The sequence below is a fragment of the Camarhynchus parvulus genome, chromosome Z (genome assembly GCF_901933205.1).
Source record: "Camarhynchus parvulus chromosome Z, STF_HiC, whole genome shotgun sequence".
Lineage (NCBI taxonomy): Eukaryota > Metazoa > Chordata > Aves > Passeriformes > Thraupidae > Camarhynchus > Camarhynchus parvulus.
This window is the reverse complement of record NC_044601.1, coordinates 47,156,428-47,175,862: the sequence shown is the minus strand read 5'-3', so window position 1 is coordinate 47,175,862 and position 19,435 is coordinate 47,156,428. Positions and strand designations below refer to the sequence as shown.

The 19,435-nt window shown below is 36.0% G+C and overlaps 1 protein-coding gene across 2 annotated transcripts in view; it reads left to right on the top strand.

Moving 5' to 3' along the window:
- The window catches only part of AP3B1 (adaptor related protein complex 3 subunit beta 1), a 152,829-nt gene that overhangs the window by 41,036 nt on the left and 92,358 nt on the right, over positions 1-19,435 (top strand). For both annotated transcript variants that reach the window (XM_030968838.1, XM_030968839.1), the window contains exons 8-9: positions 14,350-14,511; positions 16,705-16,802. In XM_030968838.1, the coding sequence (XP_030824698.1) occupies positions 14,350-14,511; positions 16,705-16,802 (260 nt within the window). The remainder of the gene's footprint in view (positions 1-14,349; positions 14,512-16,704; positions 16,803-19,435) is intronic.

Below are 19,435 nucleotides of genomic sequence, written 5' to 3'. Positions count from 1 at the left end.
TTCATGGCGCTGTCAGGGAGAAGACCGATTGACTTTAAATTTACATATTAATGAGAAGATTTGTTAAGAGGGTGCTTGACTATAGAAAATAACAGCATATTTATAGGGCACGACACTTTATAAATAAAGCTGATGCAGGAAAATGGAAATTAAACCTATCAGATTAATAAATTCAAGGCTGCTAAAATGCATATTTGCATTTTTATTCAGTAAAATTTTCCTTTACTTTTTGAGGAGCATATGTTGCTTTTGTTTCAGTTAAGCTAATTCCTAACAAGTAATGGTGTAATGTTTGGAACTGATTTCTTGAGCATTTAGAAATCTAAAAGAAAATTTTTGAATACTTACCAGTTATGGAGAAAGATCTTCTTTTAAGTAATCTGCTTTAAATTGTTGCAATTACCCATTAACCAAGAATACTTAGATTTTTACTCCTATTTCTAGCTCCTTCGAAGAGTATAATTTTTAATTCTAATTGTAAATGAAGTAAGGAAGAATGTCCTTGGTTTATCCTATTTGTCTTAAAATACTTGGGGGTGCTATTTGGGTAGTTACATGCAAATAGCCATTTCAGAATAACCTTTTTTCCATATGAGTTGTATGTATTCTGCTTTAACATGTGTTAGCTGAAAGGAGACAAGATGCTTCTATTCTGGAGTAAAAATACCTGCTTGAGACTAAAACCAGCTAAGAACAATTCCAGGTTTTCTGGGAAGTAAAACACTTGATAGCAGATAAAACTGTGATGCACTTTAGCTTAAATGGTTTGTCCTGCTCTTGTTGCAGAGGTTGTTGGGACTGCCAAGCTGTTTGTAAATACCTCCTGAACCATAACAGCTTGCATTCTAATAAATAAAGATGGGTAAAATAATGTTGTTGGTAGTTTTCATGAATACATTGTGTTGAAGTCTAGCAGTTCAGGAACTGGTTTTCAAGCTGTTCAGCCATCCCTGTTTTTACAAGGAGATCAGGAGGTAGGAACTACTTCAGCTGTCCTGGTACACAGACTTACCACCAAACTTGTGTGATGTTTGGGAGGGCAACTTCTGAAAACAGTTGACTTGATCAGAAGTTTCAACAGTCTTTGTATAGAGCAAGATGGAGCTAGGAGCTGCAGTCTTGCAAAACAAGTGTGCCTCTCAGGGCCATTCAGCTTCATTTCAGACAATTGAAGATTACATAAATAAACTTTCTTGGTGTTCATTAAGGATTGGAAAAGAATGGTGAATTCAGATTTATCATGGGCTTCAGTCATTACGAAGTTCCTGATATCTCAGGCTTATATTTTAGGATTATTTATTGAAGTATTGCTCAGTTTAAAGTGCTCAGAATTTGGCATAATTGTTGGACTGGGAGGGATTGAAGGGGAAATTAAGCATGAAGAAAACAATCTGAAAGAATAAGGACTTCTTTGAGAAAAACATGAAATATTTGAATGTCTATGTATCTAAAAGCATGAATCATGGAAAGTAACCCAGCTCTCAGTAATTAGAGGAAGAAACAGATTGAAAATATTTATTTTGCTTGATTGTTCTGACAAAATATTGAGGTCCCTTCTGTCCTCAGCTGTTCTGTGATCTCTTTGTCTCTTGTTAAATGTTTTATGTTTCCTGCTCTTGCAGTATTTTCTCAGAATCTTTTAGTTATGAGTTCTTAGTGTATGCCATAAAGGTCATGGTTTTGTGTGATTGAATTCAGTGTCTAATGGCTGCTTCAGACAGCTGAGCAGTATCTAAAACTGCTTTAGATGTTTTATTTTTTTCTTGTTCTCTGTGTTGGGGTTTGCTTTGAGGGAATGGTAATTTTGAATGATAAAGCTTCAAGCACAGCACACGGAAAATAGTGTCTATCCTTTACTTCTGTAGAATTTGTTAACAGTAATGAGCATTCTGAATCAGTTCTGCTGGTTTACTGCAGAGCTTAGTAAAACTTCTAAATCCCCTGCATAGAAGCTGAGAACAGAAATGAGGGGTGTATTCAGGGTAATAGCCTCCAGTTAACTAGGTTACATAGATAAAGCAGTAAAAATTAAACACTTTAAAATACTTTAAAAGTATTTTGTATGCGTATCATAATTTAATAATCAATCAGCCTGAATATGCCTTTTCCTACTTTTGTTTTCCAACTCAGTAGGGGACCTACAAGTTTTATTGTGGTCTTCTGCAGTAAGGAGGCATAGATGCGTATTTGAGAAATACACAGAATAGCATTCAATCTTTAAGGATAAAATTAACTATGATATGGTATGTATTACTTATTTAACGTGTCATCTCAGTGAAGTTTCTTTGTAGATATACCAGGTGATATTCTTGCTGGGTTTTAAATTTTATTTTATTTTTTCCCCTGCCCTAAAAGATTGTGAGACTAGAGAACTCTCTTGACCATAAACTGGCTGCTAAGAGCAAAACATTAAATTAGGAAAACTAGTTTACAGTGAAGTTGTCTTATGTTGCTTATTTCTTCCTTTTTTAATATATCCATTAGAATCTTCAGTGTGAATTGGGGCTGTCTGGATTCAGTTACTGTTTCCCTTTTTATCAGACTGCGGTACTCTCTGACTGGCTTCTTTTAGATATGCACCAGGGGGGGCTAATGTTTAATGTAAGATTCACTTATTTGAAGATATTTAGTGAAGTGTTTGGGGCATAAAATGGACTAGCTAGCTATTTTACTGCCACATCAATTTTATTTTTTCCTTTTGTGTGTCCTACTTAGTAAGATGAGAATAATTTAGTGCATAGATTTTTAACAAAAAAAACTACCTCAAGCTGATTGTGGAAAGTTTGGATAAAAAAAACTCTTCCAGCAGAAGAAAAGCTGACAAGAGGGTTAAATTTTGGGCATATTAATTTCCTGATTTGTTTTGCTTTATGGCTGCTCAGCACTTACTATTGGTGTAACAGAAGTATAATCTGCAGATAAAAATGACATTTGTCTTTGCAGCAGAATGTATTGCTGTGGTTTCTGTTAGTCCCATGACAGAGTTGCAGGAACAGCAGCAGTGAGTAGAATCTCACTAGGCAGGTTCTCTAGAACATGTGTATCAACTCAAACTAAGAAAGGAACTCTTTGTTTTTCTACAAATTTGACCAGCAAAGTTTCCATGTTTCCATGCAGTACTGTAGTCTCATCTTCTTGACTCAGGCTGAGTTTCTTTTTATTATGTCTATACAGGATAAGAGGCATTCTAGCCATCTGTTGCAAATAAGTTGTTAAAATTGGTTTTATCTCTGTCTAGGTAATTTTCTCTGACTTAGGGAAACAAAAATTAATTAGAAGGAAAGAAATATTTTTTACAGAAATCTTAAGTATCAACTGTGTAACTGCTAATAATTTTTAATTTAAATATTAGATGTGGCAGATCCCCATTATCTTATGAGCAACTAAAGTTTCTAGCTTTAATTCTGGTCCTTTAAATGCTACTTGGTCATAGAAAATTATCTAAACTGTATGAAATGAACTCTGTGTTAGATTACTTCAAGGCCTTCTTGGATGCCAGAGTACTCGTGAATTTTGTTCTGGGCATCTGTAAAATATTACCTCTCTGTGTAGTAATTTTTGTTAATTGTTAATTCCTTTTCATAATTGTACCGAGATTTTCTCTGGATAATTAGAAGAATTTTAAAATAAACTTGTTTCGCTACTTTGTGAAAATAAACCTTTATCTGCTGTGTGAGGAACATGTGTGTGAGGTCAGACCTCTGCTCTGAGAAAGCTTTAGGTTCCTGAATCTGAGCCTGTACACTTCTGTTTGTAATGTCAGGTAGAATTATTGACTGGTTGTGGCAGCTCTCTAAAGGACCATGGGGTATAGTAAATGTGAAAAAAATTCAAATTATCTGGATCATTCTTCTCTTTGATAGTGTACGCACAAGTCTGTTGCACTTTATTGTTGGGAAAGTGCCAGTACCGTGTACCAAGAAGTGCGGGGGTAACTGAGGCTTGAATTAAAGCAGCATATCTGTTTATCAATAGAATACATACACCACCAGTTGTTAGTGTGAGAATACCACTCATGTAAATCAGCAGATGTTTTAAGATGCTTTCAGCTTCTTTGCTTACTTAGGCATTGCATACTTATTTATAGTGAAGGGGAAAAAAAATCTGTAATGCAGGATTTAATGGCTATTGATGATGTTTAGATGAATATGTCAGACTCTCTGGTAAGGGTAGCAAACTGACACCTTTCAGACTGCCAATCTAAATACAAGTACAGTTATCACGTTATCATTCTTCAACAATTTAGGATTATTTTGTGTTTTAAAAATTTGAGTATCCTAATTAACATATTGAGCTATGTTGTAGTCCTGATATCATTTAAATATTGGAAAACATTTTAGTAGCTGTAAACAATCCTGAAGCTACATGAAAATGAAAAAAAATGTTTGAATATGTTTTCATGTATGGGAAATGTTCTCACTGACTTTACCTTTTAGAATCATGTATCTTTTTCTGAGAGGAAAGACAGTTGAGTTGCTTTAAGACGTATACATGGTGATGTAAGTGGAGTGCATACTCAGAACAGTAGCAAAGGAGAAATGCAGTGGTGGCTAACAGCTGGCCTGGAGGCCTCACAGTCATGGATAACCCTGATTAGTGCTCAGCCAGTCTTGGCCATTAGGGATGCAGACAGCTGTTGGCCAGTTAGCTGGCTGGCAGCCAAATTCAGCTGGTCAGGACAAGCTGCGCAGGCTTTTGAGGGCTGCATAAAGGGAACCGCGCTCTGTAAAATTTGCTATTGCCTCATGAGCCTTGAGTGTCGTGTTGTGTGTCTGTCTCGACTACGACAGAGCACTGGGAGCAGTTGCAGCTCTGTACAAGAACTGCAGCATGAGTGATGTGGAGTTCTGAAGCTCTGGAATCATCCCTGTCCTTGCATACCCTGTCTATAAGTCATGAGATGTGGTGACTACTAATTCTAGAGCATGTAGTACCCTTCTCCTGGTTGCAGTCCCAAACTAACAAACAATTAACTGGTTTTCTTTGTGGTTCACTTACTTTACAGCACTGTGGAAGAATATTTTTGCTTGGCAGTTGGTTCACATTTGCTTGCTATCTTGATGTCTTATACTGCCTTTTCAGATACATAAATTGATATTAAATTTTAACCTGAAAAACAGGTCAAACATTTAACCAAACATCTGAATAAAAATTCCAAATTCCACTTTAATTTTTGTATTTGAGAGTAAAAAGAAGTGAACTTTTAGATAGAAGCAAATGCTGTGCTTTTTCTTCCCTTCACCTTTCCTCCTTCTTAGGTTGATTCTGCAATGTTTAATTTATCCCTTCCTGTTCATTCTTGTACTTTCTTCCTCTTTTCTTGTGCACTAAATATTTTTTCTGTTCTTTGCTTTGCGTCTGTTGGTCTTTTCATTGTCATTGTGCCTTTTCCCCAAAGGGAGGAAGGGCTTTTTCCTTGGTAAGACTAAGCTGTTTTATGTCTCACTTCTGTTTTGAGTATGAAATAGTTTTGAATAAATGAAAGTGATCTAAAAATGATAATGTATTGTTTTGGTTCTATCTGCAAGTGTCACAAGACTATTACAACGCCAGTTGCACATTTGAGGTTGCTGAAGAAAGATGTTCATTACTGCAGCATATTTAAGTCTTAGCCGCTCTTTTTAGATGCCAGTCCTAGGCTTAATTGCTACTTCTTAGAGAAATGAGAATGAGCACTCCTTCAGTTTTCACATGTTTGCTATGAAATTACTTAGCAGAGATGTTACTGTAGTTATGATATACTGGCAAAAAATTAATGTTCAATGGTCCTTAGACCCCTGCTTCCATGCATGTGATGCTCTTGTCTCAGAGGTGTACTATAAAATTTTTGTGAATATGGATCTTCTTAAGGATGTTTATGGTTTTTTTTTTTTAGTTTTCATTAAGCTTTTATTCCATTACCTTTTCAAGTTTATATTTGGAAATTATGTTATTAGCTAAGTGAGTTTTTAAAAGCCTCTGCAGGGCTGAGTTGAAGTATTTTAAGAGTTTTTCAGGTAATGAATGTGTTTACATACTCATATTGTTTCAAAAAATTGTGGGGCTTTTATTAGAATGAAGTAAACATGCTCATCTGAACTGGGATTATACAGAGTATTGTATACATTATAATATTATTAGTAAACTACAAATAAAACTTGATTTTTGTATTGTTGACCATGTAACTTTTATATATGCTGAGGGAAACTAAGAATGATGTAAATGAAAATACTTTTAATGTTAAATTTCACCTGCCTTAGTTTGACTGAGTAGGTATCTTAGTTCCTTTGTGTAGCTTAAGTATCAAAACTCACTATTTTTAAAAATAGGAAGTTTTTTGTAGAGAAAACTTTTTTGAATTGCAAATTAAATTTTCTGAAACTAGTAGAATTTTATTGTGTGTCCTTAGCTGCAATAAAATTTAGCTTTTCTTAAGAAATATAAAAATGTTTTGCTGGGTATGAAATACAGAACTCCAGAGGTTAATATCACAAGGTAAGCTGGCTTGAAATACAAGTCCGTTTAGTGAAAAAGGCCTTGAAGTTGCCCATGGAATTTCCATTAATACTTCAATTTTTATTAACTGAAAGCATGTTTATCTCTTTGTATAACTCAACTCTTAAAATCCACAAATGTGTGGAATCCACAAAAGCATGCAAATCTCTTATCAAAACCTCAAAAGTAAAGTTAAAGTTTCCATTGTACTTTACTGGAATTATATTGTATCTTCTATGTAATTGTGTTAATATATTACATTTTCTGTACAATTCTATTACAGTAGTTTGAATAGAGTTGTAATCTATAAAGTGGTCCTTGAAAGAGGGTACTGTTTTAAGTTCAAGTCTGTTTCAGTGGCTTCAGATCTGCATAATTCTACAAGTCCAGCTGAATCCTTAGGTTTTACTTCTGACCTCTTTATCCAAATGGTAATTAATAGATTGTAGTTATAATTGAAGTAAAAATTATAATGTATAAGGAAATCAGAGTAATATAACTGTGATCTTGCAGTCTGTATTGATTCTTCATTCTATTGTTCACCTAAGTGAAAATGCTTTTAGGCTTGCATAGGAAGGAGCAACAGGACAGAATGCAATGTTAGGTAATGTGGTAATTTTGTATTGATATTTTGTATATATAATATAGGCTGTGTGTTATTATTTATATTGTGCACTTCTTGATCATTGATTTCTGGAGGTCCAATGACTGGCTGTTTGTTCAGGAAGCCTTCTTACAAATTTCTTCCTTGATAAAAGATATGTCATATCCCAGACCACTAGTTCATTACCTGAATATTTTTATATTCTGTGAGGTAGAAGTGATAAGTTAAGTTTCTAAAATTCTTATTCACTTTTAAGTAACTTTGTTGCTGAAAGTTGTAAATGCATTGTGTCCAAGACCACACAGAACACACTGTTCTGGTCTAGTGAAAGCAAAGACATTAGCTTTCTGTCCATTCAGGAATAGGCATGGTTTGTAATCATTTCTGTAACATCCTGCATCCTGGTTCTGTGACTCGGTGTTTCTTATTTGTCTTGTAATCCCCAGCCTGTTCCTTTCCAATGGTTCTTAACACATAAGCATCAGGAGTTTGGTGTTGAAAATTGTTTTCTTTCAATGTAACAAGAAAATGTTTCAGTAACTATTTTTAAACAGGAAAATATTTTGAGTATTACTGGATAGTTTTGTCCTATGGAAGGGTAAGTATCTGAAAATTTTAACCTTTAGACAGACTAGGATATGATAATTCTGTAATATGTCTGGGTGTCCAGTGTTGTTCAAAATGCTACAAGATGCCCTTGTCTTTAATTGTCTTCAGATGTCTTCAGTTTTTAAGGGTTTCCTGTAGGCTCCATACTTTCAGAGTCTTCCCAGATCCATGCAGATTTTTTTTCATGTTCAAGGGAGCATAAAGTGGCACTAGAGGCTTACACTTAGGCATTTGAAATACTTCCCTACTTCTACAGGGACATCAGAGTCGTTACTATGTTCTGTCAGGCCATTCACAGTAGCACAAGTCTTTATTGTGCAACTGGTTATAAATTGCAGCTTACCTCAGAATGAGTCAGTATACTTTTTGCTGGCTGTTTAGTACTTGAAAGAAAACTATTACTTATGGAGCAGAGGATCTGGTCCCTTTATTCTTTATCTCTTCAACTCCTTTTGGCTTAATAAGCCAAACTTACCAAACTTTGCTTGTGCCTTCTAAAGCCTCTCTCCGGCCAGGCTGCAAATTATGTTGGTTACACTTTACTTTCTCTACTGTCTCAAGTGTTTTTATCATGTGAGGTTCTGCCTTTTTTTAAGAACTCTAACAATTCTTGTCAGCCTTTATATCTGCTGAGAAATCTGAATCATATTCAAGGTTTTGCTGTTGTGAAGAAGATGAATACTTCTACTAGCATGTGTCTGTTAACAAGTGTGATTGGTTGAGGTCTGGTCTTCTGTCAGAAACTTCTCACAGCTAATCTACTGAGCAGCAACAGGTCTGTTCTGGTGTTCTGAAACTCATCTATAAAGCATGTGGAAGGATTTAGGTAGGCATGTTCATGTACAGCATGAAAATTTCAGCTCTATCTTATGTAATGCATTAATGCTTTAAGTAGCAAACCATTCATAGATTATCCTCCATTTTCCCTTTTCAAGGAAACTGTTTTTCATTCAGCAGGTGAATACTAATCTTGGTGGAGTAAAGTAGTTTGTGGTACTGCAGTCAGTCACCAAATAGTGACTAGTACCAAAATTATTCTTACTTTCAAAATCTAGCTTATCCAAAACTCACTTAAGAACAGTTCTTGGAAATATTAGAAAGGTCTCTGGCAGATAGTGATAATCTTGTTTGCCAAAGATTTTGCTACAGGCATGAAAAGAAAGCTGTGATATTTCCATATGAAACTGAGGAAAGAAACTGAAATTTGTAGCTTCAAATCATTTATACCTAACGAAGGAATGCAAATATTTGAATCATTTTTTCAATACAAGCTGGAGTTAAGGCTGGCAAAGTGGGAAAATACTTTATATTCATGCTTTGGATATTATTGAAGCTTTTTTTTAACTCAGTAGGTGAATGTGTGAAGCTCTGTTTGGAGGTAATTGTAGTATTCACATAATACTACACAATGTAATATTTTACCCTAAATGGAAGTCACATTCTCAACTTTTATGCCATATTAAATGTGACTTCTAGCAAAATCTCAGTTAAATGTTAGCAAATTCCATTAGCCTTTTTTTAAAGTCACTAAGTAAATGAGCTATCTGTCTGATTCTTCATTTAAACTGTTAATACTTTATGAAGATATCCCTAAATTGTATGTCTGGAATAACGTAAAAAAGAATTGTGCATGTTCTTCCACACTAAAATACTCACTTCTCTGCTGTGAATAAATCATAGTAGATGGGCAATGCACAGATTCTACTTGCAAATTGTAGTCTGGAATACTGTGGTCTCAGTTTTTAATCATTTTATTCTCCCAGTGTTCTGAACTTTTTAGTCATTTTGCAATTTAGAAAAGCTATTAACTGCACAATTAAATCATGTGCTACTACAAACAGTTAAGTGTATTTAATGTGGTTTAACTAAAAAGTACCACTCTTCTGTTCTGTTCTCCCTTTACTACCAATGCTTTTGAAAATCCAATAGTTCTAATGATCCTATGACCATGGGGTTAGACAGATCATTTTACTGGTCTTGGTGAAAATAAAACGTCCTTTCAAAAAAGCACACAAAACAATAAACTTACGTTGATTAGTCTTAAATCAACTGTGAAACTGCATCTAAAGGGATTAAAATGACAACAGAAAGCATTGGAACATTTGAATCTACTCCCAGAACACTCATGCTATCTCTCTATTGTCAAAAAGGATTAGAGGATTGCTTTTATTTCTGATAAAGCTGCTGATATGTACTGGTTAGCATCAGTCTGAGTTCTAATTAGACATCTGTGAAAGTAAAATTTGTGTGTTGCCCATATTTAGCATTTCTTCAGGGATGTGTGAAGAAGCATATTCCTCAGTCTAGTGTAGTGCGCTATAGACAGTGAAGATTGGAGAATAAGTGCGTAGGAAATCATCTGTCAGTTGATGATTCAATAGTTAATTACTTAGCTAAAGAGTTAAATTAATAGTAAAACCAGACTTTCATCTTCCAGTGTAAGAATCTTACTTTCAGTCCTCTGCTGGCAGGAAAAAATATTAATGTTAATAGTATTTATATCTCCATTATAGCCTACCCGTGCCTGCTTTTTCTGATTGAAATTCAAGATGTAGGCCTAGTATCAGTGTAATGCCACTCAGGTTGCTTTTCTTCTCCAGAACACCATAGCACTATTGTTGAGCATGGAGGTGCTTTCTAAGATCTCTGCACAAAGCTTTCCCCTTTTGTTAGAACCAAGAGGCTTTGCTTGTGCTTGCCCCGCTGAAACTGGTTCTCTGCCACGTCAGAAAAGAATTACTGCTTGTCCCAATCTCTTTCTTTAGTACAGGCTTCAGTACTTGTACTGCAAGGTTTATCTGGAGACAGAGCAACAATTCAGCTAGATATCTTTAAGATGAGGTTTCAGCTTGGTGGTCTGAAATTTTGGCAGTAATTTATTGTGTCTGAGTTCAGTTTCAGATTTTCTGCCTAGGCTTGGAATGAGTGAAGAGAATCCTAGAATTGTGTTCTGTCTAGAAATAAACTATGCAATGATAGCAGAAATTACAAGAATAGCCTAGTGCATGTCAAAACAGACTTGCTTAGTCAGGTAAATGCAGACTTCTGAGCTAGTTGGAAGAGGAAGATGAAAGAAATGTTGAAGAGGCAGATAAAATAGTCTGTGAGCAGGTGAGATGTCTCACAGTCGGTAGTCTTCATTCTCAATTTACCAGATGCCTGCTGAAAATACAGTACAGTGGAGGAGGTTCCAGGAGGTTCCAGGAAGATAACGCCCTGGCGCAGCTGGTCAGGATGTCAACAAGGTAGGGCCCCCTACTGGAACTGTTGTTTGTGAGCAGAGGAGGACTGGTGGGTTATGGAATACGATGGTTGGAGGCTCTCTGGGCCACTGTGATGGCAAAATGACAGAGCTTTTCATTGTCAGAGAAGTAGGAAGGTGCTCCAGCAAAACTGCAGGAGGAAATAAGTATTAAGGATACGGAAAAGACTGAGGTGCCTTTTCTGAAGTGAAAAGGGCAATAATTGTAAAACCAATTGTTCTTGAAGTACCCAGCTCCTGATCTGTAAGACAGAGAGGATGAGGAGGAGGATGAAGCCCCCATGATCCAATGGGAAATAGTGTGCTACACCACTTACACACTCACACACACACACACACACACAAGTCTGTGGGTTACATAGCATCCATCCACGGGTACTGAAGAAGCCAGAGCCTGAGCCACATTCCATCATTTAACAACAGTCCTGGTTAACCATGAAGATCCCAGTTCACTGGACGTTGGCAAGTATGACACCCATCTACACAGAGGTTTCAAGGGAGGATCTGGAGAACTGCCAGGCTTGTCAGCTTGACCGCAGTGGTAAGCGAGATATGGATGGAGCAGGTCATCCTGAGGGCTGTTACGTGGCACATGCAGGACAACCTGAGGATCAGGCCTAGCCAGCGTGGGTTTGTGAAAGGCAGGTCCTGCTTGACAAACTTAAGCTCCTAGTATAATAGGGTAGCCCACTTAGTAGATGAGGGAAGGGCTGCAAATGTTGTCAAACTGGACTTCAGTAAAGCCTTTGAAAATATTTCCACTGCATTATCCTGGAGAAACTGGCAGCCTGTGGCTTGGATGCACGTATGCTTTGCTGGTTAAAAGAGTTGCTGAATGGCCACTCAGAGAGGAGTGGTGGTGTATGGAGTTATATCCAGCTGGTGGCTGGTCACTTGTGCTATTCCATAGGGCTCACTACTGGGACCAGTCTTGTTTAATGCCCTCATTGATGACTCATGATGAAGGGCATTGAGTGCACCCTCAGGCACTTTGCAAGTGTCACCAAGCTGGGTGGGAGTGCTGCTCTGCTGGAGGGCAGGAAGGCTCTGTAGAGGGATCTGGACAGGCTGGATCACGGCTGAGGCCAATGGTGTGAGGTTCAACAAGGCCCAGTGCTGGGTCCTGCCCTTGGGTCACACCAACCCCAGGCAGCTCCACAGGCTGGGGCAGAGTGTCTGGAAAGGACCTGGGGGTGCTGCTGACAGCAGCTGGACATGAGCCAGGCTGTGCCCAGGTGGCCAAGAAGGCCAATGGCATCCTGGCCTGGATCAGTAATGGTGTGGCCAGCAGGAGCAGGGCAGGAATTGTGCCTCTGTGCTGGGCATTGGTGAGGCCACACCTGGAATCCTGTGTCCAGCTCTGGGCCCCTTATGATAGAAAAGACATTGAAGTCCTGGAATGAGTCCAGGAAAGGACAGTGGAGCTGGTGAAGAGTGTTGAGCATGACTCCTGTGAGGAGTGACTGGAAGAAAAGGAGGCTCAGTGGTGACCTTATCACTCTTAGCAATAACCTGAAAGGAGGTTGTAGCTGGGTCAGGGTCAAGTGACATGACAAGAGGATATGGCCTCAAGTTGCACCAGGGGGGATTATATTGGAAAGAATTTTTTCAGTGAGGGTTGTCAAGCCCTGGAATGGGCTGCCTGGGCAAGGGGTAGAGTCAGCACCCCAAGAGATATTTAAAGGACTTGTAGACATGGCGCTTGAGGACATGATTTAGTGATGGACTTAGCAGTGCTGGGTTAACAATTGGACTATATGAGCTGAAAGGTCTTTTCCAACCCAAATAATACTATGATTCTGAACTTACACTTGTACAATTTTGGCATTGAATATAGTTAGTAGGTCAGCTTGAGGCTTTAAGGGGTTTTTTGTGATTGAGTGTTTTCACATTGTCTGGTAACTTTTCTCTGTGTGTGGGATGATTAATAGAATTTGAAATAACAATTCTTGTACACCAAGGAGTTGCAGGTTTTTAGCCTAGTCTTCTGACTCTTGCATAATACTTTGCTTTCCTATCCATCACAATGTGCAAATCATGCAGATCACATGTCCTGTTTGTCTTAGTGAGTCCTTTTGACTACAGATTCTAAATAAATAGGAGTTCATCAGTTGATTTTGATGAATTTCAGTTCATTAAAATAATTTCCCTGGGTATTGTCATCATCCTTTGTCTGGAACATAATTATTTTCTACCAGATCTTAGCAGATCTGAGAAAAGAGTAGTATTTTAAAATTACAATAAAATACATGATTATGAAAAGATCATTAAATACTTCTGCTGTTGGGGTATGAAGAAGGCCCTTAATCAGATTTAAAATAAAAGTGTTTTCATAAGAGGCATATGCTGCTTTTTATTGGAACTCTGCTGCTCCAAGTATGTTCCAAACAAAAATTCTTTAAAAAAAAAAGTGAGAAATGTGAAAGCTCAAGCTGTTTCTTTTTAACAGTTATTAATGAGTTAAATACTTCTTCAAACTCAATATTCCTGTTGAATTCAATAGTACTGATCTGCGTGCCTGTTAGCAGTCAAGGCGAGGATATTGAAGACTGAATCAATGAAGATTGAATTATCCTCCTCCTGTTAGAGGAAGCTTCTTCAGTGCAGGTTGTAATGCACTGGGATTGGGAAATTTCCTTTCCCATTGCCTGTCCTGTAGGCAAGGGAGGAATTCAGTTACCACTGGACTTGATATAGCATCCTGAGTTTATAGTTTAGAATGTGACTGCCACAAAGAATTGTGGGAAGAGAAGTAAGGAAATTAAAGTACTTCAGTTGCTCTTGCATAAAATATCTCAGTTTGCTAGGCATCCTGTAAAACACTGAGAGCAAAATTGGCATAAAGTAATGAAACTTCCCTTCATATTTCTTCTTTTTAAAAAAATTTCAGTGTCCGTCCAAATTGTAATAACCATCAGAATAAAATGATGGTTTTAATTCATTGTCACTTCTTTCCTCCGTCCCCCATCCTCCTACCTCTGCTAAAGACATTTTTATGGATTCTTTCACTACACCTGAATTTTGACCCAGGCATGCAGCCTTTCCAAGTTTTCTGAGGACCTATATATTATTTTAATTTCAAGTTATTTTCTAGAAATGCCAATTTTGGATCATAGGCTTTAAGTCCAAAAAATACCTAAAATAGTTTGTTGAATAATAATAAAGAGATTTCATATGTCAGTACAACTTATTTCTAAGGAAATTTTGCTTATATTGTTAATGTGTTTTTCATGTCAGTGCATGTACTGTTTAGAGCAAATGGGTAGAAAAGCCAAAAGCTATTTTTAAAAAACATATATAAATATTGCATGAAACTGTGATGCTGTACGTTACTTCCTTAATGAATAAAACCTGGTGATTCAAATATTATGTATGTCCTTGTCATCCTGTCTTTTGATAGGTTGATGAAGTGGTGGATGAATACAGTGAAAATAATTTCTATGAATCTGATGAAGAACAGAAAGAGAAGGATCAGAAATTGAAAACCACCTATACTATGGACCCGGATCACAGGCTGCTGTTACGAAATACAAAGCCCCTGCTTCAGAGCCGAAATGCTGCTGTATGACAAATTCCTTTTTAATTAAAATGTTAAATCACAAATAATCTAATTTTTAAAAAATTTAAAAGATTTAAGAGTAAAATCTACACCTCTTTAAAACTGATGAAAATACTCTTTAGTAACTCTAGAAGTGTGATGGATCTATTTTGAATTTAACTTAGATTGTAAGTGAAACACCTAAACTGATTGTGGTATGTGCTGCAAATAATACAGACAAACAAAATACTGGAAAATGTATGAGAGCATGTGAATCCAACTTACATAGCACGTGATGACTCTACCAGAGGTAGCTCTTGATAATAAAATTCTCAACAATTAGGGTGGCACAAACTGGTACAGTTTATTGGTACAGTTTTTTAGAACAGATCTACAAAGAAAATCATACTTGTTATTGATTCATTGATTTGTTCTTTCTTTTGAGTCTCACATTTTAAAAGTAGACCACACTTCTAGGGCTGTTGCCCCGGCAGGGTTCCAGGATAGATACAACATTATAAGTATGGTATGCTAGATTCTTTCCATGAGATTTTAAAATACAGTTAACTTCTTAGAACGAGAAAAAGCCATGCTCACGGTGAATCATTGTGATGTTAATCAGATCACAGAATATTAACTTTCTAACCTGAGATTGTCATGTTAATTAGGACTAGATGTCTTTTGAGAGAAGTCTTCCAATGATAATGAATATTCATCTCACTGCAAAAACAGTTAGTCCACCATGATTAAGTCACCTTGCTACCTATTCTTAATAAGCTAAATAGATGAGGTTATAGTTGTCCATTGAAACATACTTTGATATTCTAACTCATGAGTCTGACTCTTCTCAAAATCATTTATGATCTGCCAGGCCAGCAGACTTTGGAAACAAGTTGATTAAATTTTTACAACTTTTTGCTAAAAATCACTGTTCAATGTCTGTGATATTTCTTAACTTCATGCAAAGAACAAGTGGGTTTGATATGTTTGCCATCCCACTTGACTAAGGGATTCAGTTAGTTATTACCCTCGTTCCATAAATAATTTTCTTTATTAAATATGAGTGTGAAAATACTGATTCTCACACTTATGATCTTTAACTTTGTGATGTAAAGTTAACTGAGATGTTAAAGTGCATAATTTTGGAAGATATTATCAAAATTATGATACTTTGAATTGCTATTATGGGGTTATTCATACTATTCACAGAATTTACCTACAATTAGTTTAATTAGTGGCTTTCCATATGACCTTATGTTTTTTGTCACCAGTAAAAGATACTTGTGGTATATTGCTAAAAAATCTTAGTTATTTCCTGGCTTTAGATGATTTTAATTGCTTTTTATTGTTGAATAATAATTTTTCTTTCATTGGTACTAGGATTTAAGATACCAAGTGAAGTGTTACTATGAGGGCTTTACTTGAAGTCTCTGTGATTTGTTTTATTTGTATTTATTTGTTTTATTTGTTTTTTTGTTTTATATTTTGTTTTATTCTCTGTTCTATTTGAAACAGAGAGTTGATCATGACACTGGTATAGGAAAAGTTCTGACATGACACTCACTAGCATAAAGGTCATATTTTGTCTTTTATTTATGAGACAATCTGAGAAGAAAAAACAGTTTTAAGTTGCTTATGTCTTCAGTCTTCTGAATTTTGTTAGCCTGGGTATTGGTATACACCCCTGTAGCTTTTACTTTCTGTTGGATTTGATACTTTAAAATTTTCCAGCAAAGACAGCTGTTGTTTTATAAATTGCATAATAGAATAACAGGATGAAAGGTTTTGAGTGGAAACTAGATAAAAGGTGATACTGAACCTGTAGTAATAAAGCAAAAGCGCGTTAGAAAAACTTGTAAAGAATATTTCTTCATTACTTTGTGCAGCTGATGTTAGCAATACTGATTTATCAAGGACGGTGTCACTATGTTTGTGATTTAAATTACCTAATACTTTTTCTCTTTCACCCTATTTCTATGACCTTCTATTTATTATAGCATACAGTAAATACTGGGAGGAAGTAAAGGTACTTAATTTGTAAAAATACATTTATTCCAGTGTTCTTCCTCAGTCTACTTTGCTGATTTCAAAGACCACAGGTGTGCGCTTTGTTTTCTGAAGGAGAGTGAGCTGGTAGTCCTGCAGGTCTGAAGCAAATGTGGTAGATACGAGTGATGATTTGAAGTTGACATGCTGCTCTGAATGTTCTTCCTTTAGGTGGTAATGGCAGTTGCACAGCTTTACTGGCATTTGGCACCAAAATCTGAAGCTGGTATTGTTTCTAAGTCATTGGTGCGTTTACTCCGTAGTAACAGGTATGTCAAGTGCGTACTTCACATCACTGTGTGTACTTTTTTGAGCATATTTGTTTGGCTTATAACTAGCCATGACTATAGTTATGGCTTATAACTAGCCGTAGTTATAAGAATGTAACTATTACAAAATTAATTTGGTTTTGAAATTGTTCTGTAATACTCACTTTCAGCAAATGAGGATCACTAAAAGTCATTCCCTCATTTTTGATATCCTGTCCAGGGATCATTGGTTATTGTGTTTCATTCATATAATTTTTGTTTTAACAAGAACATGACTGCCTAGTTAGTATTTAAATGGAGTCAGTACTAAACTGGTTTGTTTGATATCTTGATGTTTTTTAAATTATTGTAAATTTAGTTACTGTCTTGCTAAGCAAAATAAGTCTTCTGATGAATACTTTATTTTCCTGCACTGTAACACAAATCTCAAAATGGGTAAGTTTAGAAGGGATCACTGGATATTGTCTAGTCCAACTTCCTACTCAGGGAGGGTCTCCTGAAGCATAGTACTCAGGACTGTGTCCAATCAGCTTTTGGGTATCTCAGGGGAAGGAGACAACATATGTGTTAAAATTGATATTGCCACTTGATACTGCTGTATCTTCTCTGTTTCCTTAATCCTTGGATGGTTTTTAAAGAAGTTTGTATTTAATTCAGAACATTCTGTTTTGACTTAATCATCTTCAATAGTATTTTGTCCATTTTTCTATGAAAGGTCTTGTTAGCTCCATTTCATAGGAGTATTGGTGCTATTTTTTCATTTGTATTTCATAGTTTTTGTGTAGTGTGCTAATATTTTCTGCACAGAAGTGTTTTTATTTCCTATTCAGTTTTTAGATTTTGAACTTCCATGTATTTGTATGAAAAGCCTTGTAGGGTTTACGTGAGACAGTATTAATTGTTTTCAGAATAACTTTTTAACTAAAAATGGTATTTTTGGCTGGAACTTTGCTGTGAGAATAATTTACTTTTTAAATCAGTTTTGTCAAACAGACACAAAGGTTTTTAAAAAAACCTCACTTTTGTGTGTCTGGCAAGATTACTCATCCTAGATATACCTTAACTTTTGTCAGCCCTGCCATCAAAGAGCTCCTTCTCTGTAAAAGTTCCGCAGCTCAATATCTATTGTTTAAAAGTTGGTAAAGAAGTAAAATGGGACTTGTAGAGTATTCAGTCATTTATTTTAGATAAATCCCTATTGTTTTTGTGTTTGGCGTTATAGTACAGTATGCTTCCCATTCTCTTTATGCAAAGATGAGTAAAGTGCCTAAAGCAATTGGCAGATAATGTATAAACTCGTAATCACAGGTTGAAAGGATCATTTGTATGTGGTTTATTGCTTGTTTATGCTCAGGTTTCATTAAAGAAAGGTCACTTCTTTCCTATATCACAACTAGTACCTTAAATAACACTAGTCTTCTGATTTTTCTGTCTTGAATGGCTCTTCTGTTTTCTGTTACCATTCTGGGTGAAACACTTTTGCTTTTAGAACCACTTCGAAATAAGCTTTTACTGTTTGCCCTTGAAGTTATTTGTCTGTGGCCTTCAAATTAATGTCAACTAAGCTAGAATCTAGTTAGGGTGAGGGTGCCTGAAAGAGCATCTCATAGCAATTTCCAGTCTTGTTTCATCATGTGTAGCTGACTATTGCCATGCACCTATGTAAGAATTGCATAAAATTGGTTTAAAAGATCTTAAGTACTTCTCTATTATCACTTTTCTTTGTAAGCAACAGCTGTAAGTATCTTAGGGCTGTTAGAGAGTTTTGAGTAAGAGGAGATAATGGGTATTATGATTTCTCATTAAGATGAGATTTGCAGCATGCAAAGATTTGAGCACTCATGGTTCAGAAAAATTGTGTGGAAGTTATTGCTTGGTTTTTAAGCAATTGGTGACACAAAATCTGTACTTTAAAAGCTTCAGACTAGTATCGAGATTTCTTTTTGCTCACTCATGTTGAGGCTTTTAAACTCATACATTAATGATGAGAATGCCCTCTCCAAACATGTTTAATGTTTTTTTATTATATTATTGTCTATCTCTTGCAAAGTCTATTATGTAAAAGTTTTAGTTTTTTATAGATGTATATATCTGCCAATGTATACTGGCACAGGAGATCGTGGCACATTTTGAGAATTTTCATAAAAATTCTTAAGAGAAAAATGTCATAGCATTTCTTGCTAATTGTGCAGGGATTAACTGTTCTTGTATTTAATGCAGTTATTTCAGCTCTGCAGATGAAACTTGTGTGTTTTTATTCTCAGCTATATCATCCTGAAATATTTCTTTCAAGAAGGTGGATGAAATGTAAGGCTTTTGTAAGCTATTTCCATTATATTAAAATGATAAATGTAATTCTGGTTTGAATAAATACCCACGGCTTACAAAAGGTACCATTGCACTGACGTCAGTGAGTATTTTTGCATATTGGAGTTTTAAGAAATGGGAGCCTGGTTTCATCATGCGTCTCTCTTCTCTGAATCAAATGATGAAGCTGGCAGTTGGCAATAAGCTTTGCCTTCTGCATGCCAAAGCAAACGGACAACTAACTTGATGTTCAAATAGAATTGAACTTTCTTTGCTGTGTTGAATTATTCTATGTATCAGTAATTTTGTGGAATGACTCTTTATTT